The 23,565-nt window shown below is 45.2% G+C and overlaps 1 protein-coding gene across 3 annotated transcripts in view; it reads right to left on the minus strand.

The window, feature by feature from the left end:
• The window catches only part of LOC100077800 (probable C-mannosyltransferase DPY19L1), a 117,180-nt gene that overhangs the window by 66,838 nt on the left and 26,777 nt on the right, over positions 1-23,565 (minus strand). For all 3 annotated transcript variants that reach the window (XM_029049119.2, XM_029049118.2, XM_029049117.2), the window contains exons 2-7: positions 20,395-20,419; positions 17,857-17,944; positions 16,893-17,030; positions 13,328-13,448; positions 12,643-12,736; positions 3,210-3,267 (exon numbers count right to left, since the gene is read on the minus strand). In XM_029049119.2, coding sequence (XP_028904952.1) covers positions 3,210-3,267; positions 12,643-12,736; positions 13,328-13,448; positions 16,893-17,030; positions 17,857-17,944; positions 20,395-20,419 — 524 coding nt within the window. The remainder of the gene's footprint in view (positions 1-3,209; positions 3,268-12,642; positions 12,737-13,327; positions 13,449-16,892; positions 17,031-17,856; positions 17,945-20,394; positions 20,420-23,565) is intronic.

Genomic DNA, 23,565 nt, shown 5'->3' on the forward strand with positions numbered 1-23,565 from the left:
TTAACTGTTGGAGTTCCTCAAGGGTCAGTTCTCGGCCCTCTTCTGTTCTCCATTTACACTCACTCCCTCGGTGAACTCATTCGCTCTCATGGCTTTGACTACCATCTCTACGCAGATGACATGCAGATCTACATCTCTGCCCCTGTCCTCTCCCCCTCCCTTCAGGCTCGCATCTGCTCCTGCCTCCGGGATGTCTCCACCTGGATGTTGGCCCGCCACCTAAAACTCAACATGAGCAAGACTGAGCTCCTCATCTTCCCTCCCAAACCCGGTCCTCTCCCAGACTTCCCTATCACCGTGGATGGCACGACCATCCTTCCCGTCTCTCAGGCCCGCAATCTCAGTGTCATCCTTGACTCATCTCTCTCCTTCACCCCACACATCCTATCCGTTACCAAGACCTGCCGGTTTCACCTTTACAATATCGCCAAGATCCGCCCTTTCCTCTCCACCCAAACGGCTACCTTACTGTTACAGGCTCTCGTTATATCCCGGCTAGACTACTGTGTCAGCTTTCTCTCTGATCTCCCTTCCTCCTCTCTCGCCCCGCTCAGTCTATTCTTCACTCCGCTGCCCGGCTCATCTTCCTGCAGAAACGATCTGGGCATGTCACTCCCCTTCTTAAACACCTCCAGTGGTTGCCTATCAACCTTCGCTCCAAACAAAAACTCCTCACTCTAGGCTTCAAGGCTCTACGTCACCTTGCCCCTTCCTATCTCTCCTCCCTCTCTCTTTCTACTGCCCACCCCGCACGCTCCGCTCCTCCGCCGTCCACCTCCTCACCATCCCTCGGTCTCGCCTATCCCGCCGTCGACCCCCGGGCCACGTCCTCCCGCGGTCCTGGAACGCCCTCCCTCCTCACCTCCGCCAAACTGATTCTCTTCCCCTCTTCAAAACCCTACTTAAAACTCACCTCCTTCAAGAGGCCTTCCCAGACTGAGCTCCCCTTCTCCCTCTACTCCCTCTACCACCCCCCCTTCACCTCTCCGCAGCTTAACCCTCTTTTCCCCCCATCTCCCTCTGCTCCTCCCCCTCTCCCTTCCCATCCCCTCAGCACTGTACTTGTCTGCTCAACTGTATATATTTTCATTACCCTATTTATTTTGTTAATGAAATGTACATCGCCTCGATTCTATTTAGTTGCCATTGTTTTTACGAGATGTTCTTCCCCTTGACTCTATTTATTGCCATTGTTCTTGTCTGTCTCCCCTGATTAGACTGTAAGCCCGTCAAACGGCAGGGACTGTCTCTATCTGTTGCCGACTTGTTCATTCCAAGCGCTTAGTACAGTGCTATGCACATAGTAAGTGCTCAATAAATACTACTGAATGAATGAATGAACCTGATGACCCTGTATCTACCCCAGAGCTTAGAACAGTGCTTTGCACACAGTAAGCGCTTAACAAATACTATCATTACTATTATTATTAATAATCAATGGCATTTACGGAACACTTACTGTGAACAGAGCAGTCAGTCAATTTTATTTATTGAGCGCTTACTGTGTGCAGAGCACTGTACTAAGCATTTGGGAGAGTACAAAGTTACAATATAACAGACACATTCCCTGTAGACAGTGAGCTAACTGTACTAAGTGCTTGGGAGAGTAGGAAAAAACAGAATCAGTAGACATTATCCCTGCCCACAAGGAGGGGACAGTCTAGAGGTGGAAACAGATTTAGAAATGGCAAGGTCTCTTTCAGAAAGGCTTTGAGGATGGGAGGAGCTTGCAGTCAATCGATCAAAGGTATTTATTGAGCGCTTACTGCAGGCACTGCTCTAACAACAGATCCAGAAGCTCTGCCATTCTTCATGCATGACTCTGTGACAGTGGAAACTTCATTAAATGTCAGAGAGGAAACTATACCTCTCAAGTTCAAATCTGGGTAATTATCACAGCAACTCATCACTCCCCATTGCCGGTAAGATCTCAGCCAGAGGAGAGGAGTCCCTTGACATTCGTAGAGTTTTCGGTTGGTGGGGCTCTTTCTTATGGTTCCAACAGCAGGCCCTGGTCACACCTCCAACTCTCTCTGTTGGGCTTTCTTCCACTTCTGGGATTCACCCCTTCTTCTCCTCTTTGGTCCATTCATTCATCACATCCTGGCTCAACTACTGCATCAGCCTCCTCTCATCAGACTTCCCCCGTCTTACAGATGAGGAAACAGGCACAAAAGTGACCTGCCCAAGATGACACAGCAGGCAAGTAGAACCCAGGAATCTTAGAACCCAGGTCTGCCGACTATTAGGACCATGCTCTTGCTGGCTGGTTAAGGGACTTACGTACTATTTCTCTTTGCTTTGCATTTTGTTTCTTGCTTTTGCAAGAATGAGGGAAAAAAAATAATCCTTTGCCACTTACTAAGCCACTCTGAATACCATACCCAAAGGTAACTTTCTAATTAGGTAAGGAAAGAATTCTGTCTACTTCAGTGGCAGGCTCCATGACATTGTGATCTGTGATCACATTCTGCCCCTATTCTATCTACCAATCATCTCACAATATCCCTGGGCCTAAGGGGACAGAAACAATATGAAGACAATTAAGGAAATGTCCTCCTGAGGGTAGGACACATCTTACCCTAGGGTGGCCCAGTAGAAAAAGCACAGACCTGGGAGTCAGAGGACCTGTCTTCTTATCCCGGCTCTACCACTTATATGCTGGGTGACCTTGGGCAAGTCATTTAACTTCTCTGTGCCTCAGTTACTACATCTGTAAAATGGGGATGAAAGCTGCGAGCCCCATGTGGAGCATGGACTGTGTCCAACCTGATTACCTTTAATCTATCCTAGATCTTAGTAGAGTTCCTGGCACGTAGAAAGAGCTTAACCAATCTCATTAAAAAATATGCTCATCTCAAATAGCAAAGGAAATAAAAGCATGCATTCCTCTTTTCCTGTGCTCTGTGTTGGACAATCTCAAATTTCAGCAATGTCACCTTTGAAATGAAGTCCACCTCTAGTCCTGCAAAACTGATTAGTTTAAAGGAGAGATTGAACCTGTATCTTGAAAGCTGGGCTCTGCACTGACAAAACCAGTATATTAACTAAAAGTATTTTTCATGTTTACGATATACAGTGGTAGATTAAAGTGTTTAGCTAAATGTTCAAAGGTGCATTCAAGCACCTCTTAAGACAAATAAAAATTACGCTTTTGAAAAGTAAACTTCAAATATCCTGATCTACGGGTGCAGTCCTGGACGACTTACCTCTCCATGATTGAAAAAGTAGCATAGCACTGTAACTAGGCCTCCCAGACGACTCCCACTGTGAAGAGATATTTAATGTAGAATTAAGTTTTATGTTTTATCTCATGCATGAATTTCAGTTTCCTCCTGTTTCTCGAGAGGGAATATCTTTGAGGGCACAGAACTGACAACTTTCATCATCTGTGCCTTTCCTAATATAATAATAATAATAATAACAACAATAATAACAATATTTTCCTCTCCATCTGTTTGGGGAATAAGTGTGCTTATTAAATCACTGTGATAATAGAGTTCACCCAAACATTCAAATGAAATTAGCAATAAACCAATATATATTTTGGTCCCTCTTTTATTTTTTGTGTTTTAATTAAATTAAAAAGACCTTTCAACTCCAAACCATTAGACGCCAACTCTCTCTCTTTTTAAAGGACTCAGAAAGCAAAACTACAATAAACTCTGGGGAAGAAGGGTTTGGGTAGAGGGGGAAGCATAAGTTTACCACAAGCTAAGCTATTTTCACGTGCAAATCAGTTTTTTGCCACTAAGTCAGATTGGACCCTATTTTCTCTGGCCAAGACCCCTCCATGGCATGAACTGAGGTAGGGAAAACAGCTTCCCTCTCCCTCCCTCCACCTACTTTCCACAGTTTCTGTGCACTAGGAGGAAGGCTCAGACACTGCCAAATGCAACCCCCGACCTCCACACACAGAAAGCACGGACCACCAGGAGCTCAAAAAGAAAACAGAAAGCTGAGCATCTGTATCTGCTTCTTTCGGAAGGGGCCCCTATGAACTTGGAATGGTATGGGTGACATCGCTAGCTTTGTGAGGAGGAATGGTAGCCACAGCAAGTTCATCCTACAGTGTACAGTGCTCTGCACACAGTAAGCACTCAATAAATATGATTGAATGAATGAATCCCATCCCTTGGGAGCCAAAAAGGACCGAGGAGGGCCCAAGATGGCGGCTTTAGGCCTGACCCTCTGCTGGTAGGATAGAATACTCCACCTGGCCAGGGGACCTGTGACATTTCCCACTGTCATCACTGGGCTGCAGGGTGAGCTGGAGCAGTGGTAGTAATATTTATTGAGTACTTATTTGGTATGGAGGACTGTACTAGATGTTTGGAAGTGATATTTATTTAGTGCTTAACACGTGACAATAATAATAATAATAATAATAATGTTGGTATTTGTTAAGCGCTTACTATGTGCAGAGCACTGTTCTAAGCGCTGGGGTAGCCATAGGGGAATCAGGCTGTTCCACGTGGGGCTCACAGTCTTAATCCCCATTTTACAGATGAGGTAACTGAGGCACAGAGAAATTAAGTGACTTGCCCACAGTCACATAGCTGACAAGTGGCAGAGCTGGGATTCGAACCCATGACCTGTGACTCCAAAGCCCGTGCTCTTTCCACTGAGCCACGCTGCTTCTCCAAGCACAAAACTATACGGGCTGGGAGAGATGCAATATAATCAGGTCAGATACAATCCCTGTCTCACAAGGGGCTCACAGTCTGAAGAGGGAGGGAGGACAAGGATTGAACCCCCATTTTATAGATGAGGAAACGGAGGCACAGTTGCCCAAGATCACACAGGAGGCAAGGGGCAGAGTCAGGACTAGAATCCGGGACCTCTGACTCCAGGTCTGTGGTCTTTCCGCTTGGCTATGCTGTGTCGTACATTCCCTAACCAGAAGGAGCTTGCTCTCTAATGGGGGAAGACAAATAAAAAAACGAATAGCTAGAATGCTCAAGATAAAGAATTTAATTCTTATACATAAGTGAGAAGGAACATGGCTTAGTGGAAAGAGCAGGGGCCTGGGAGTCAAAGGACCAGGATTCTAATTCCATCTCCACTAATTGCCTGCTGGGTGACCTTGGACAAGTCACTTAACTTCTCTGTGCCTCAGTTACCTCATCTGTAAAAAGGGGATTAAGGCCATGAGCCCTACGTTTGACAAGGGTTTTGTCCAACTAGATTATCTTCTATCTACCCCAATACTTCTGACAGTACCTGGCACATAGTGCTTAAATACCATAACAAGAAAAAAAAAGCGCTAAGGAAGTTGTTAACAAGTTCACCAACGACCCTGGTATAATAATAATGTTGGTATTTGTTAAGCACTTACTCTGTGCAGAGCACTGTTCTAAGTGCTGGGGTAGATACAGGGTAATCAGGTTGTCCCATGTGAGACTCACAGTTGATCCCCATTTTACAGATGAGGAAACTGAGGCACAGAGAAGTTAAATGACTTGCCCACAGTCACACAGCTGACAAATGGCAGAGCCGGGATTCGAACCCATGAACTCTGACTCCCAAGCCTGGGCTCTTTCCTTTGAGCCACGTATTGTGTGTGTGTGCGGGGCTAGGGATAAAAGCTTCCCCCGCACACTCTCAGCCTCCCCCACCGTTGCCGAGAAAATTACCTGTGCTAACTGCCATCTTCCCTCCCGCTATGGAAGGTCCCTACTCCCAGCATGCTCCACACCTGTTGAGGTGGGGATAAAGCTGCTCCCATATTCCTCCACAGTATGAGGCACCACCTAACCCCAGGAAGACTGGTGGCTGCATGTATGCCCTGAATTCTGAGCCTCCTCTAGCCATGGCTCCCTACTGATTTTGTTTTTAATTTATGTATTTGTCTGTGTTGTGTTTTAATGTTCCATCATTCCTGACATGTCTATTTCCATTCCTTCTCCTCACTTACACTCCTAGACTGCAAGCCCCTCAAAGGATAGGGACTGTATCTACTGCCCACCTGTGAATTAGTACTTAGTACAGTGCTCTGCACACAGTAAGCGCTTAATAAATGCTATCACTAATACTAAGTGCTAGAATTGGCTGAACCTCTGAGTTCTATGTGGGAGTCCAACCCAATTAGTACAATGCCTGGCAAAGTCAGCGCTTAACAAATTCCATTAAAAAAAATCTAGCTGTGTCAAGACATAAGCCTGTAGCAGGATGGTAAGAAGGCTGAGATGGAAGGAAGGGGCAGATCGGGGAGATTTTGTTCTCGAAGAACCAGCCAACAGGATTTAGCAGTACTGGTTTGAATGTGAGAGTTGAACAACAGCAGAGGGTTGAGGATGACGCTGAGGTCACGGGACAGGAAAGATGATGATGTTGTTGACAGAGATGGCAAAGTTCATTCATTCATTAATTCATTCAGATGTATTTATTGAGGGCTTATTGCATGCAAAGCACTATATTAAACACTTGGGAGAGTACAATACAACAATAAACAGAATACGTAACCTGACCACATGAGCTTACAGTCTAGAGCTTGGGAGACAGACATCAATATAAATAAATGAAAAATGCGTACGTAAGTGCTGTGGGGCTGGGAGGAGGGGAAGAACAAAGGGAGCAAGTCAGGGCGATGCAGAAAGGAGTGGGAAAAGAGGAAAGTGGGGGCTTAGTCTGGGAATGCTTCTTGGAGGAGATGTGCTTTCAATAAGGCTCTGAAGGTGGGCAGAGTAACTGTCTGTCAGATTTAGGATTTAAGGGGAAGCCGGGGTTTAGGAGAAAAGATGAGGAGTTCTGCTTTAGACATGTTAAGTTTGAGGCGCCTCTTGTCCAGTAGACAAGAAGAAATGTGGAATTGCACGTCAGATGAAAGGTCATTGTTAGAGAGTTAAATTCGGGAGGTAGTAGTTGAAGCTATGTGAGTCGATGAGCTCCCCAAGAGAGTGGGTGTAAAGCAAGAAGAATGGGGGACCCAGAGTAGAGCTTTAGGGGATGCCAATGGCAAGAGGATAATAAGCAGAGGGGGAGTCAGCCCCCCAAACTGAGAACAGGTCCGAGAGAGAGGAGAAGCTGGGTGGCCTAGTGGAAAGAGCATAGACTTAGCAGGCAGAGGGCCAGCGTTTTAATTCTGTCTCTGCTGCCACATGCTTGCTGTGTGACCTTGGGCAAGTCACTTAACTCCTCTATGCTTCAGTTTCTTCACCCTTAAAATGGGAATTCCATACCTGTTCTCCCTCCTACTTAGATTACGAGTCCAACCGGGCCTGACTTGATTATCCTGAATCTAATCTGGTATTTGGGATAGTGCCTGCTACACAGTAACATACTTAAAGGGGAAGGTAAAAAGTAAGAGTGGCAATCTGGACCTACAGGAGATGGCCTGCCAGTCCCAAATCCCCTGGAGACAGTCAGGGGACTGAGTTTCTGGCTTCCTGAGGGTCAGAAACCACCCATCCCCATCCAGTGGATGGGTTGCTGACTCTCTCTCGCCCACCCCGGCAGTGAAGGGTCAGACAGAAGCTGACATCCTACCTCGCCTGCTACGGCATCCACTTAGAAGCAGCTGTGCTGCCGTGTATGATAGTGGTGTCATGCATTCATTCATTCAATTGTATTTATTGAGCACTTACTGTGTGCAGAACACTGTATTAAGCGCTTGGAAAGTACAATTAGGCAACAAATTGAAACAATCTCTACCCAAAAACGGGCTCATAGTCTAGAAGGGCAGAGAGAGACAACAAAACAAAACAGGTACAAGTAAACATGCATCAATAGCATCAATGTAAATAAATAGAATTATAGATATATACACATCATTAATAAAATAAATAGAATAATAAATATGTACATATATACACAAGTGCTATGGGGCGGCGGGGGAAGCAGAGTAAGGGAATTGGGGCAATGGGGGGGAGGAGGAGCAGAGGAAAGGGGGGCTCAGGCTGGGAAGGCCTCCTGGAGGAGGTGGGCCCTCAGTAAGGCTTTGAAGAGGAGAAGTGAGCTAGTTTGGCGGATGTGAGGAGGGAGGGCATTCCAGGCCAGAGGTAGGATATGGGCCAGGGGTCGATGGGGGGACAGGAGAGAATGAGGCTCAGTGAGGAGGTTAGCGGCAGAGGAGTGGAGTGTGCAGGTTGGGTTGTAGAAGGAGAAAAGGTAGGAGGGGGCAAGGGGATGGAGAGCATTTGAAGGCAAGAGTGAGGAGTTTTTGCCTGGTACAAAGGTTGATAGGCAACCACTGGAGATTTTTGAGGATGGGGGTGACATGCCCAGAGCGTTTCTGTAGAAAGATAGTCCGGGCAGCAGAGTGAAGTATAGACTGAAGTGGTGGGAGACAGGATGTTGCATTTATTAAGGGGTGTCCAGCAGGAACCCCACAACCTTAGCCCGAGGCTCTGCTCAAGGGCCACATTTAGCTCTAACAAAAGCCAGATGTGGCCCATTAGCCATGGGTGGCTGGCCCCTGAGCTAAGAGATTCAAAGCATTTCACGTGGCCCATGGCACACACTAACTACATCCAAACCAGCAAGAAAAATCACTCTTCAGGGTGGAAAATGTGGATGGAATGCAAAGGACTGGGCAGAAGCAGACAGAACACACAGTCAGCACTCAACAAAACATCACTGACTGATTTCCCCTCTGCCACCTTCAACTCTAGCTTGGGGTCTGGATGACAGCTTCAAAAAACTGATGCTATGATTTTCCAGTGGTTTAACAACCACCAGACACCTGAAATCTTTCTTTAAAAGTGAAAATTCTGTGCTTACAGATTTGACAACTTTCAAGCATTTATTTCTCAATATTGAGCAGGTACAATTTCAACAGCTCTTTTGTCAAAATGTCAATTTTTCCAAACTGATGACTTCTGCTCTTCATTCTAACCTACATCCCACAACCACCCACGGCTTTAAGATTAAACAGGTGATCAATCAATAAAATTTATTAAGCGCTTACTGAGTGTAGGGCATGGCAGTAAGCGCTTGGGAGAGTACAATATAACACTATGACAGTATCCCTGTTCACAATGAGCTTATAACCTCGAGGGAGAGGCAGACATTAATATAAATAAATTACTGATACGTACATAAGTGCTGAAGGGCTGGGAGGGGGGATGAATTGAAGAAAGTCAGGGCGACGCAGAAGGGAGTGGAACAAAAGGAAAAGAGTGTTTAGTCAGGGAAGGCCTCTTGGAGGAGACGTGCCTTTGGTAAGACTTTGAAGGTGAGAGGCAGGATGTGGGCTAGAGGTCAGCAGCAAGATAGGTGAGATCGAGGAACAGTGAGTAGGTTCATTCAATAGTATTTATTGAGCACTTACTAAGTGCAGAGCACTGTACTAAGTGCTTGGAATGTACAAATCGGCAACAGTCCCTGCCCACTGACAGTCTTACAGTCTAATTGGGGGAGACAGACAAAAACAATAGCAATAAATAGAATCAAGGGGATGTACATCTCATTAAAACAATAGCAATAAATAGAATCAAGGGGATGTACATCTCATTAACAAAATAAATAGGGTAATAAAAATATATACAAATGAGCGGATGAGCACAGTGCTGAGGGGAGGGGAAGGGAGAGGGGGAGGAGCAGAGGGAAGGGGGGGGAAGGGGGCTTAGCTGAGGGGAGGCAAAGGGGGGGTAGAGAGGCAGCAGAGGGAGCAGAGGGAAAAGGGGAAGCTCAGTCTGGGAAGGCCTCTTGGACGAGGTGGGCTCTCAGTAGGGTTTTGAAGAAGGGAAGAGAATTAGTTTAGCAGAGGTGAGGAGGGTGGGCATTCCAAGACATCGGTAGGACGTGGCCCAGGGGTCGACGGCGGGATAGGCGAGAACGGGGGATGGTGAGGTGGTGGGTGGCAGAGGAGCAGAGACCACGGGGTGGGCAGTAGAAAGAGAGAAGGGAGGAGTGGTAGGAGGGGGCAAGGTGATGGAGAGCCTTGTAGCCTAGACTGAGAAGTTTTTGTTTTGTGCGGAGGTTGATAGGCAACCACTGGAGGTTTTTAAGAAGGGGAGTGACATACCCAGAGTGTTTCTGCAGGAAGATGAGCTGGGCAGCGGAATGAAGAACAGACTGGAGCGGGGAGAGACAGGAGGAAGGGAGATCAGAGAGAAGGCTGACACAATAATCCAGCTGGGATATTCTGAGAGCCTGTACCAGTAAGATAGCTGTTAGCATGGAGAGGAAAGGGCGGATCTTGCCTATATTATAAAGGTGAGACCGGCAGGTCTCGGTGACGGATTGGATGTGTGGGGTGAATGAGAGAGCCGAGTCAAAGATGACACCAAGGTTGCGGGCTTGAGAGACAGGAAGGATGGTCGTACCATCCACAGTGATAGGGAAGTCAGGAAGAGGACAGGGCTTGGGAGGGAAGATAAGGAGCTCAGTTTTGGACATGCTGAGTTGGCATTAGAGAAGTGAAGTGTGCAGGCTGGGTTGTAGTAGGAGATTAGTGAGGTGAAGAAGGAGAAGACAAGGTGATTGAATACTTTAAAGATGATGGTAAGGAGATTCTGTTTGATGAGGAGGTGGATGGGTAACACTGGAGTTTCTTAAGGAGTGGGGAAACACAGCCTGAATATTTTTGTAGAAAAATGATCTAAAGAACAAAGTAAAGTATGGACAGGAGGCTGGAAGATCAGCAAAGGAGGCTGATACAGTAATCAAGGCAGGACAGGATGAATGCTTGGATTATTAATAATAATAATAATAATAATGTTGGTATTTGTTAAGCGCTTACTATATGCAGAGCACTGTTCTAAGCGCTGGGGTAGATACAGGGTAATCAGGTTGTCCCACGTGAGGCTCACAGTCAATCCCCATTTTACAGATGAGGGAACTGAGGCACAGAGAAGTTGTGACTTGCCCACAGTCACACAGCTGACATGTGGCAGAATCCTGGCAGAACTGGGATTCGAACCCATGACCTCTGACTCCCAAGCCCGGGCTCTTTCCACTGAGCCATGCTGCTTCTCATTAATAGCAGTTTGGATGGAGAGGAATGGGTGGATTTTAGTGATGTTGTGACGGTCACGCCGACAGGATTTAGTGAAAGAATGAATACATGAGATGAATGAGAGAGAGAAGTCAAAGATAATGCCAAGGTTATGGGCTTGTGAGACAGGAAGATTGGTGGTGCTGTCTACAGTGATGGGAAAGTTAGGGGAAGGACAAGATTTGGGAGGGAAGATGAGGAGTTCTGTTTTTGGCATGTTAAGTTTGAGGTGACGGCAGAACATCTGAGTAGAAATGTCTTGAAGGCAGGAGGAAATGTGAGACTGCAGGGAGGAAGAGCGATCAGGGCTGGAGATGTAAATTCCAGAATCATCCACGCAGAGGTGGTAGTTGAAGCCATGTGAGCGTGAGTTCGCCAAGGGAGTGTGTGTAGATGGAGAACAGAAGAGGGCCAAGAATTGAACCTTGAAGGACCCCCACAATTAGGGCGTGGAGGCAGAGGAGAAGCCCCCAAGGGAGATTGAGAATGAGAGGCCAGAAAGATAGGAGAACCAAGAGAGGACAGTGTCAGTGAAGACGAGGTTGGATAATGTTACCAGGGGAAAAGGATGGTCGACAATGTCAAAGGCAGCTGAGAGGTCGAGGAGGATTAGGATGGAGTAAAAGCCACTGGATTTGACAAGAAGATTATTTGTCACCTTTGAGAGGGCAATATCTGAGGAGTGAAGGGGATGGAAGCCATATTGGAGGGGGTCAAGGAGGGAATTAGAGAGGAACTTGAAGGAGCAGGTGTAAGGCAACTTGCTCAAGGAATATGGACAGAAATGGTAGATGAGAGATGAGGTGATAACTGTAGGGAGCTTGGGGTCAAGAAAAGGAAGCTCTGGTTCATCTGCTAGAGAAATGCATGCTATAAAACACCACTGATAGACTATAAACTCCTTGTGGTCAGGGAACGTGTCTACCAACTCTACTGTATTACACTCTCCCAAGCGCATAGTACAGTGATCTGCACACAGTAGTGCCTAATAAATATTGATTGACTGATTCTATATTTATGCCATTCTTCACAACTCAGGTGTGACTTTTGAGGAAATCCTTGTTACTTCAATCCAAGGAGGGGAAAATGAAGGGCAGACCTGGGAGCTGATGATACCATTTTGGGACATCTAGGTGTGTCGGATAGGAAACTGTAGTTGGAGACTGCCAACACTGGTGGGCCACAGGGCGAGGGCCTTTATTACATGGTACCCAAAAAGCTACAAATTAGTAAGATATCTGGGTTTGTAGGGCCAGAGCAATCGACTTCCTAAGATATTGTATCTGTCGCCTTTTCCCCTACACCTTCTCCCTTCTGCATCGTCTGTGCACTTGAATCTGTACCCTATTGGCACTTAATATTCACTTCATCCTCAGACCCACAGCACCTAAATACACATTCGTAATTCATTAATTTTAATATTGTCTCCTCCTGAGTTCCTTGTGGTCAAGGAACATGTCTACCAATTTTACTGTATTTTACTCTCCCAAGCGCTTAGTACAGTGTACTACACACAGTAAGCACTCAAATATCATTGATAGATTGATAGTTTTGCAAATGAAACTAAGGCAGAACTGCTAAATCACTGATCATATCTTGACACAATGAATATATCCAAATAAATTTGCTTTCTCAAGTAATCAACCAATTCTTTCCAATTCCTATTACAAGGCTACTGGAAGCTCTTTAATCAATAGTCTTACCTTAGGTATGTGCCATATATGAAGAAGAATGCCATCATTAATCCATTTAAAACAAAAATCATAGCAACATAAAAGCAAGCTGGATCTCCCAATCCTTTTAAATAAAAACAAAAATATGTTACTGAGAGTAATTAAAACAGCCACAAAACCTTTAAGTATTTTTTGACACTCTGCAATCATGGAGCAGTATGGCTTAGTGGACAGAGCATGGGCCAGGGAGTCAGAAGGACCTGGGTTCTAATCCTGGCTCCACCACAGATCTGCGGTGTGACCTTGGGCAAGTGACTTAACTTATCTGGGCCTCAGTTCCCTCATCTGTAAAATGAGGATTAAGAGTGTGAGCCCCATGTAGGACAGGGACTGGGTCCAACCTGATTAACATGAATCTACCCCAGTGCTTAATACAGTGCTTGGCACATAGTAAGCACTTAACAAGTAATGTAATTATTACTATTATTTGCTAAATTATTTGATTATTTAGATTGCTAGCTCCTTGTCTACCAACTGGCATACTGTACTCTCCCAGGCACTTAGTACCGTGATCTGCACACAGTGAACATTCAATAAATATGACTGACTGATTTAGGAGAATGATGAGATCTTTCCCGTAATACATGACATCTTTTAATTAAACATTCCTGCAAAACATTAAGACAGAATAGCAATAACTTGGAAAGAAACTAACCTTCACAGCTTTCAACAGGACTAAGCCCATCTCCCCTGGTAACAGTCCAGCATATCTTGGTCTGGATGCCAAAAAAATCCATCACCCCTGTGTATATGCGGTACCAGCTGGCTAGGACTACCTAGGATGAAAACAAGATTAGATGTACCTTGAAGAGAAAAGACTTTTTGATAGCCACAGGAGTCAATGAGCATTTGACAACAACCTAAAAACCCTGACTCCCATCCGGGAAGCTAATCATTGAAAAATATCATCAAGTCTAGGTTACAGTATTGTACAGGTCCAGTCTGAATGAGTTAATGTGTGAAATAGGGTAATTAGAGTGTATACAAAAAGGAAAAAAAAAACTGAACTACTGGGGAAAAAAACTCTCAGCGCATTCAATAATAAAAATAAAATTCAAGAATCTTGGGAACTAACATCTTAAAAACATATATGGAGCCTTGATTAAATTTTTTCCATAGCCTAACTGCTCTAGTCAAATGAACTACCTTCAGTTCAACAAACAGAGCAAAATCACACCAAAAACTGCACAAAAAGAAACATGGATCACCCCCTCTAGACGGTAAGCTCATCTGTGGACAGGGCAAGTGGTCCGCCAACTCTGTTGTATTGTGCTCTCCCAAACAGGCAATGCACTCAACTGCCCCTGCAAGTGCTCTGCACATGGTAAGCGCTCAGTAAATATCATTAATGATGATAATAATGATAATGTATTAAGGGAGAGGACAACTCACACATTGATCATTCTTTCATTCTTAGAACAGATCCTCAGTATTACATGTTGGAAGCAGAATTTGAGAATAAACACTTACAATGTGCTTCTCGCATGAAGACTTTCTAAAACTATTTCCTACATTCATAAAGATTCATTCAATAGTATTTATTGAGCGCTTACTATGTGCAGAGCACTGTACTGAGTGCTTGGAATGTACAAATCGGCAACAGATACAGTCCCTGCCCATTGGCGGGCTTACAGTCTAATAGGGGGAGACAGACAGACAAAAACAATAGCAATAAATAGAATCAAGGGGATGTACATCTCATTAACAAAATAAATAGGGTAATAAAAATATATACAAATGAGCGGACGAGCAAAGTGCTGAGGGGAGGGGAAGGGAGAGGGGAGGACTAGAGGGAAAGGGGGGGAAAGAGGGCTTAGCTGAGGGGAGGTGAAGGAGGGGCAGAGAGGCAGCAGAGGGAGCAGAGGGAAAAGGGGACGCTCAGTCTGGGAAGGCCTCTTGGAGGAAATGAGCTCTCAGTAGGGCTTTGAAGATGGGAAGAGAATTAGTTTGGCGGAGGTGAGGAGGAAGGGCATTCCAGGACAGCGGGATGGCGTGGCCCAGGGGTCGATGGCAGGATAGGTGAGACTGAGGGACGGTGAGGAGGTGGGCGGCAGAGGAGCGGAGCCTAAGGGGTGGACAGTAGAAAGAGAGAAGGGAGGAGAGGTAGGAGAGGGCAAGGTGATGGAGAGCCTTGTAGCATAGACTGAGAAGTTTTTGTTTCGTGCGGAGGTTGATAGGCAACCGCTGGAGGTTTTTAAGAAGGGAAGTGACATGCCCAGAGTGTTTCTGCAGGAAGATGAGTCAGGCAGCGGAGTGAAGAATAGACTTCAGCGGGGAGAGACAGGAGGAAGGGAAATCAGAGAGAAGGCTGACACAATAATTCAGACGGCATATTATGAGAGCCTGTACCAGTAAGATAGCCGTTTGGGTGGATAGGTAAGGGCGGATCTTGGCGATATTATAAAGGTGAGACCGGCAGGTCTTGATGACGGATCAGATGTGTGGGGTGAATGAGAGAGACAAATCAAAGATGACACCGAGGTTGCGGGCCTGAGAGACGGGAAGGATGGTCATACCATCCACGGTGATAGGGAAGTCTGGGAGAGGACCGAGCTTGGGAGGGAAGATGAGGAGCTCAATTTTGCTCATGTTGAGTTTTAGGTGGCGGGCCGACATCCAGGTGGAGACGTCCTGGAGGCAGGAGGAGATGCGAGCCTGAAGGGAGGGGGAGAGGACAGGGGCGGAGATGTAGATCTGCGTGTCATCTGCGTAGAAGATGGTAGTCAAAGCCGTGAGAGCGAATGAGTTCACCAAGGGAGTGAGTGTAGATGGAGAACAGAAGAGGGCCAAGAACTGACCCTTGAGGAACCCCAACAGTTAGAGGACGGGAGGGGCAGGAGGAGCCTGAGAAGGAGACCGAGAATGAATGGCCAGAAAAATAAGAGGAGAACCAGGAGAGGACGGAGTCTGTGAAGCCAAGGTGTGATAAGGTGTGGAGGAGAAGGGGATGGTCGACAGTGTCAACGGCGTCTGAGATGTCAAGGAGGACTGGGATAGATTAGGAGCCATTGGATTTGGCAAGAAGGAGGTCATGGGTGACCTTTGAGAGAGCAGTCTCGGTAGAGTGGAGGGGACGGAAGCCAGATTGGAGGGGGTCCGGGAGAAAATGGGAGTTTAGGAATTCTAGGCAGCGAGTGTAGACGACTCATTCTAGGAGCTTGGAAAGCAAGGGCAGTAGGGAGATAGGGTGATAACTGGAAGGGGAAGTGGGGTCAAGAGAGGGTTTTTTTTAGGATGGGGAGACATAGGCATGTTTGAAGGCAGAGGGGTAGAAGTCTTTGGAGAGTGAGCTGTAAAAAATAGAAGTTAAGGAGGGGAAGAGGGAAGGGGCGATGGTTTTTATAAGGTGAGTGGGAATGGGGTCCGAAGCACAGGTGGAGGGGGTGGCACTTGCGAGGAGGGAGGAGATCTCCTCTGAGGATACTGCAGGGAAAGATAGGAAAGTAGGGGAGAGCGTTGGGGGGAGGGGGGAGGCACAAGGGGGAGGGGTGACTTTGGGGAGCTCAGACCTGATGTGTTAATTTTCGTGATGAAGTAGGTGGCCAGATCGTTGAGGGGTGAGGGATGGGGGAGGGCGAAGAACAGGGGGCCTGAGGAGAGAATTAAAGGTCCAGAACAATTGGCGGGGGTGACGGGCATGGATGTCAATGAGGGAAGAAAAGAAGTTTTGCCTGGAGGAGGAGAGGGCAGAGTTAAGGCAGGAAAGGATAAAGTTGAAATGGATAAGGTTAGCTTGGTGCTTGGACCTTTGCCAGCAGCGCTCAGCATCCATTCCAATCTGGGTCTCACATAGCCCTGTAATGCCATCTCCGAGGAAGAAAACCATCACTTTTTTTTAAGATGAGTTTCAATTGCTGACAACTTGAATGAAAATCTCTTTGAAGTAAAAAAAAAGTACATTTTAAAGCCTTCTCTCAAAGTGTTCTGCCCCAAAATATAAATTTGTGTGACACACTTATACAACAATTCGACTTACACAAAACACAAAACTTACATTTCTTGAGGTTAAAGTTATAAACAATAAACAAGTGCTTATTACAGTGCTTTGCACAGTCAGTGCTCAATAAATAACTGAATGAAAGAATAAACAATGAAGTGTGAAATCAAACTCTAAAAGTATGATTCCAGACTAACGGTTTAACAATAGAGTCAGTATTTAAAGTGAAACTACTATTCAAGTAAATAAAAGTAGTAATTCTTTTCAAAGAAGCGAAACTCACCTCCGGGTAGAGATTGAACCGCTTCAATGTATTTATCACAAGAGGGTGTTCAGTGAGTTTGTCATTCATAATCATCCAGACTCCATTCCAAAATGAAGGTGCTTCCACTATTGTTTTAAAGTAAGAGTAATAAAGTCCCTGGAATAAGCACATAATCCAGTTAGGTTAAAACATGATAAGTTTCTATTGCCTCCTGTTGCGTGCTTTTACGAAAAACTCCTTTGAAGTGTTTTTTTTTCCACCCTTAAAAATAAAACATCTTAGAAAGTCAGGGCCACAACTAACTTATTTGACCTCCTCACTGATACCTTCTTATGACTCACTCATGTAAGCTTTGAAGAACTGTTTTTAATCTTGGCTCCAAGAGCACTAAGGACTGAAAATGTCTAAAACAAGTTTTTGAAGTACAATATCTTAGAGTAGAATACGTTAGCTCAGGTTAACTTAATCCTCCCACAAAACAAGCAGTGAGTAAAAAACTTTGAAAATTGGGCAAAGGTTTAGTTCCCTCATCTTTAAAATGGGGATTAAGACTGTGAGATCCATGTGGGACAGGGACTATGTCCAACCTGATTACCTTGTGTCTACCCCAGCGCTTAGAACAGTGCTTAGAACAGTGCTTAGCACATACTAAGCACTTAACTAATACTATAATCATCAGAATCATTAGTAGTTAGACCGTAAGCCCCTTGTGGGATAAGGGCTGCATCCGACCTGATTATCTTGTATCTACCCCAGAGTCCAGTAAAGTGCTTGGCACATAGTAAGCGCTTAACAAATACCACTATTTTTGTTATTAAAATTTAAGTGATATCCTGAGCCCTTGGAAAGTCTAAATTCCTGAGAAAGACAACCCTGCCCGGGTCTCTGCCCAAAATGAAGTTACTTCACTCTCCTCCGAGCTCCCACACAAATTAATTCCAATCTTTTCATTTGAACATGAAAATGTTAACGAGGTACCAACCATTTCAGTGCGAAAAGCCATCTCCCTCTCCAGAGTTGAGAGGTGAGAAAAATGGCGGTCATTTTCAAAAAGACTTGTTATATGACTCCTGCAAAAACAAAAGCACAGAAAAGTATGGTAAGTAAACTGTTTTCATATCGCACTGAAATAATCTGTACACAAAATGAAGCATGTCCCAAGACGCTCAAGAAATGTACTGAACTTGGGGGACGGCCATGTAATTTTCCAATTCACTATTTTACTCCTTTGATTGGGTTCTCTATGGAAAGAAAATCCATTCAAATTTGAATACCTGATTAATTTCCTCAAATTGCAGCCCATTCGTTGGTAAATCAGCAGGGGTATGTGCTATGTCTGGAGTTCTTAAACGATGTGTGGGCCCACCCAAGGATTAGGAAGGTAGTAGCTCCTGGTTCCGCCTGGCTCCTCCTCAGAGAGTTTGAGGACCGGACTCCTTCACTACCATGTACCATTGTCATATCAGTCGTATTTATGGAGTGCTTATTGTGTACTGAGGTAGGACTCCTTTCCTGACCAGTCCCTTCTCCTCACTAGTTTCCCAACAGAGCCAGACCCCTGGTAAAGGGAGCATGACAAGAGAAAGGAAAACTCACTACTTTTGAGTAAGGGGAGAGGGGGAAGGTGACATGTTCACACAACTTTGTCAAAAACCAAATTCCTCATCTTCCTCGACAAACCCAATTAGCACTTACATCTATGTTCCCTAGGCATAAAATATTTTAATGTGCCACCCAGTTATGGGCAGGGATTGCAGTTAACAACTCTGTAACCACCAAATGCTGAGTTCTGCACACAGCAAGTACTCAATAAATACATCTATGTATTCTTCATATTCTTGGCTTAGATTAATTACACTTTATTTATTTATTTATTTATTTATTTATTTATTATTTATTTATTCATTCATTCATTCATTCATTCATTCATTCATTTATCCACTCTTGCTTTTGCTACCAACAGCCGACACATCTATAAACGCCCCGTATTTGACACTTCCTCCATTTTAGACTGTAAGCTTCTTGAGGGCAGGGTGTCTTGGACAGAATTGTACTCTACCAACTGTTTAGCACTCTGCTGTGCACAAAGTAGGCACTCAAATACTACACTGACTACTTAAGGAGCATTAGCCATTTGAGGGGCCAGCAGGATATCCGTGTTTAGATGTACAGGAGGCAAGAGGAAAATATGATGATTTGAGAGTAAGTGGTCTGGGCTTCAGACAAGCTCGTTATGGGCAGGGAACCTGTCTGCTAATTCTGTTATACTGTACTCTCCCAAGCACTTAGTACAGTGGTCTGCTTATTGTAAGCATACAAATACCATTGACCGATTGCGACTAAAGAAGTAGGTTTGGGAATCATTCACCTAGAGGAGAGCAGATATGTTCCCCGAGAGAGTGAGTGTAGAATGTAAGGAGTATGGAACGAGATTAGAGAGAAAAAGAAAATAAATAGTGAAAAGAGTAAGGGACCAAAACAGAGACCTGTGAGACACCCACAATTAGGGGGTGAGAGGTGGACCAGAGTCAGTAAAGAAGACTGAGAAAGAGGGGCTCGAGAGTAACTTTCAGGGCAACCTTGGTCTAACAGCCCTTCCAGAAGGAGGGAGTGACTGGCAGGGGAGAAGGTGGTTGGGAAGTCAAAGAGGATTACGACAGAGTAGAGTTCAACGGACCTTGCTCGGAGGAGGTCACTGGTAACCTTGAAGAGTGCAGTCTAAGTGGAGTGAAGAGTTGGCAACTAGATTGTCAAGAAGAGGGATGGTGGAGAGAAGGTGAAAACAGAAGGACTGCACAACTCATTCATGGAGTCTGGTCAGGAATAATAATGTTGGTATTTGTTAAGCGCTTACTATGTGCAGAGCACTGTTCTAAGCGCTGGGGTAGATACAAGGTAATTAGGTTGTCCCACAAGAGGCTCACAGTCTTAATCCCCATTTTACAGATGAGGTAACTGAGGCACAGAGAAGTTAAGTGACTTGCCCATAGAATGGAAGAGAGACATGACCCAATAGCTGGAGAGTGAAGTGGGGTAACCTTCCTGTGGGCAGAGAACTTGTCTACCAACCCTGTTGTACTATACACTCCTAAATGCTCAGTACAGTGCTCTGCACACAGAAACCGCTCAAGAAATACCACTCATTGATTTTTTTTTAATATCGGGGAGATGTAAACATGTTTGAAGGCAGAGGGGGAACTATCAGAGAGTGAGCAGTTTAAGATAAGGGATCAGGGAAGGAAGAAGAGTGGGAGCAAATGTTTTTAAAAAGGTAAAGGGGATGGGGTCAAAAGTAGAGGAGGTTAATTTTGGGGGCAAGTGGAAGCTCTCTTCTTGAGAGACAGCTGGAAAAAAAAAAAAGAAAAGTTGGTGGCACAAAAGCATTTTGTTTAAGCAATCCCAAACATTCACACGCACGTAAACACATACACATACACGCTCTTCCACTGCTAATGCAGAAACTAGAATTCACAGGAATTTTAAACATTCTAAAAAGACTGCTGTCGCAAATAAAGCTTACCAGTGCAAAACTCCAGCAAAAGCGGCTGAAAAAGAAAATAAGTAACGATTAATGCTTTAGAATAAAATATTTTCACTTGACAAACGCTTCATCCCAAACACTCTGTTTGATAGGGGAAAATGCTGAGCTTCTGAGATTGGAGAAAAATGAGATGGATCTCATCTCCTGTTACTTTCTAAAGACTTCCCAGTGAGGGAGAGGTGGAAATTTGCCAAAACCCTTGCACGATGGAAACTTCTGAGTGCACACAACCCTGCTATGTACTGGAAGTCCCAAGGCAGGATGTCCAAGGCCTTGGATAAGTTGCTGGGTGATGCTGAACAAATCCCAATTCCAGGCCATTTGTGGGTGAGGTTTGGATCAAGTGTGGGGTGACCTGGACCAATAAGAGTAAGAAGAAGGAGAAAAGTTCTGGTATTAGTTACTAGGTGCCAAGCACTGGACTAAGTGGTGGAGTACATACAATTTGCAGATTGGCCACAGGCCCTGTCGCCCATGGGGTTCACAGTATACAAAAGGAGAACAGGTGTTGTATCACCATTTTACAGATGAGGAAACTGAGGCCCGGAGAAGGTAGTTGATTTGCCCCAGGTCACACAGCAGGCAAGTGGCGGAATCAGGAATGGAGCCCGGGTCTTTCGGCTCCCAGGCCCGAGCTCTTTCCATTAGTCATGTTGTCCTGAGGGAGATTGCTCGATCCAGAAAAACTCCAGGGGTGTGGACTGGTTCTGGGGTCAGGGCCGTAGGATGGATCCAGCACTCCTCCCTTGGAATTCCTCAATCAATGGAATTATTTCAAAAAGATGAAAACCTCCAGGGACCCGGGAACTTCCCTGACCACCTCTGGGCTAACAGTCCGAGAGCTATCCCTGGTCTGACCAGACAGAGCACCCTCTGAGAACTTTTAGGCTTCTAGTCCAGGTTGAACTCCAGCACACATGAGTTCAACACCCGAGGACCCCCAGGGTCTCCCTGATATTTTTCTGCCTCAGTAGCCTTAGATGGCAAATCTACAGGATTAGCCAGCCTCATATGAGTGATTTTTAAACCCCCTAATTTCAGCAGCTACAGATATTTTGGACTCAGAACAGTATGTCCCATGCACGATCCATTAGCAAACAAGCTGCACAGCCTAGGGTACTGCATTTAAGTGTGGATGACATTGAAAGAGAAACTCCATAAAGAAAAAAGATAGAGATTTACAATATACTCACTTCACCACTACTGATAAACACACCCAGTCCAGGATGGGGCAAATGCAAACAGACCCCCTTATTCTTAAATCCTCCTTCCCCAATCCCCTCATCAGATTCCTTTATCATCAACATCATCAATGGTATTTATGGAGCACCTACTATGTGTAGAGCACTGCACTAAATTCTTGAGAGAGTTTAATAAAACAGAGTTGGCAGACACATTCTCTGCCCAACTGAGCCCTTAGGTGGCATTCTTTTTTGAAACCCATAATAAATGACAAAATAGCTATTGCATGAAATAAGAAATCTGCTGCATTGAGCAAACTTTTTAACGGCCTTATTTCCAATAAAAATGTACCGAGCAATAGAGGAATCGATGTAACATTTCTTTATAGGAAGTATACATTCAGGGATGGCATTAACAATAGCACTCCAGGGATATATAAATCTCTTCAACTCTATAAATATCAAAGGAAAGTGTACGGCATCACCCCCAGGATGGGAGTGAAATTACGAGGTAAATGCATATCATATGACAGAAGAGACCCCCTGAGGTTGTTAGTCAATCTGTTAGAAATCATCATGTTAAGTACTTACTATTATTAATCATTAATCATTATTAATCGTCATTGGTACATGCTTACTATGTGCCAAGCACTGTTTATTCATTGTATTTCCAACAGTGGAGGAATGTTAATGCTGTGATTCTAGGAACATAATGGCCCAAAGAACCATCACCCTGCCGCTCTCCAGCCACCCACTCACTGATGGCAGGGAGGGGGGAATACAAGTGCTCCCAACCACAAGCGCTAATATCAATTTCTTCAAGCAAGTTCTCAGTCCCTAAATTTCTGTGTCAGGGCCAGGCTCGTTCATCATTACCACAGGAGACTAACACCAACCACTGGCTTTAAAGCAGTATCCCTTTTTCCTCTCCCTTTTCCTTATCCACTCCCTTCTCTCACTCCAACTCACAATCTTCGTGGAGCTAACCTATTCGCTGTGCTCTCACTGTTAACCCCTTTCTCATGCTCTGTGGCCCCTGCCTGGAACTCCTCTCCCCCACCTTTCTTAATGGTATTTGTTAAGAGGTTATTATGTGCCAGGCACTGTTGGAATAGCTGGAGTAGACACAAGTGTATCAGGTTGGACCCAATCCCTGTCCCACATAAGGCTCAGTCTAAACTGGAGGTAGGAGGATTTAATCCCTATTTTACAGACGAGGCAACTGAGGCACAAAGAAGTTAGATGACTTGCTCAGGGTAGCACTGCAATCGGCAGAGTCAGAATTAGAACCCAGGTCCTGTGATTCCCAGGTCCGTGCTCTTTCCACTAGGCCTCGCCTCGCCACTTCTCACAGCTGGCAGACGGTAACTCTCTCCAGCTTTAAAGCCTGAGATCATATCTCCTCCAGGAGGCTGTTCCCTAGTAATCTCTAAACTCATTCATTCATTCAATAGTATTTATTGAGCGCTTACTATGTGCAGAGCACTATACTAAGTGCTTGGAATGTAAAAATCAGCAACAGATAGAGACAATCCCTGCCCACTGACGGGCTTACAGTCTAATTGGGGGAGACAGACAGACAAAAATAATATCAATAAATAGAATCAAGGGGATGTACATCTCATTAACAAAATAAACAGGGTAATAAAAATATATACAAATAAGCAGATGAGCACAGTGCTGAGGGGAGGGGCAGGGAGGGGGGAGGAGCAGAGGGAAAGGGGGGGAAAGGGGGCTTAGCTAAGAGGAGGTGAAGAAGGGGCAGAGAGACAGCAGAGGGAGCAGAGGGAAAAGGGGAAGCTCAGTCTGGGAAGGCCTCTTGGAGGAAGTCAGCTCTCAGTAGGGCTTTGAAGAGGGGAAGAGAATTAGTTTGGTGGAGGTAAGAAGGGAGGGCATTCCAGGACAGCAGGAGGACGGCCCAGGGGTCGACAGTAGGATAGGTGAGAACGGGGGATGGTGAGGAGGTGGG

Source organism: Ornithorhynchus anatinus, chromosome 21 (assembly GCF_004115215.2).
Source record: "Ornithorhynchus anatinus isolate Pmale09 chromosome 21, mOrnAna1.pri.v4, whole genome shotgun sequence".
NCBI classification, from domain to species: Eukaryota; Metazoa; Chordata; class Mammalia; order Monotremata; family Ornithorhynchidae; genus Ornithorhynchus; species Ornithorhynchus anatinus.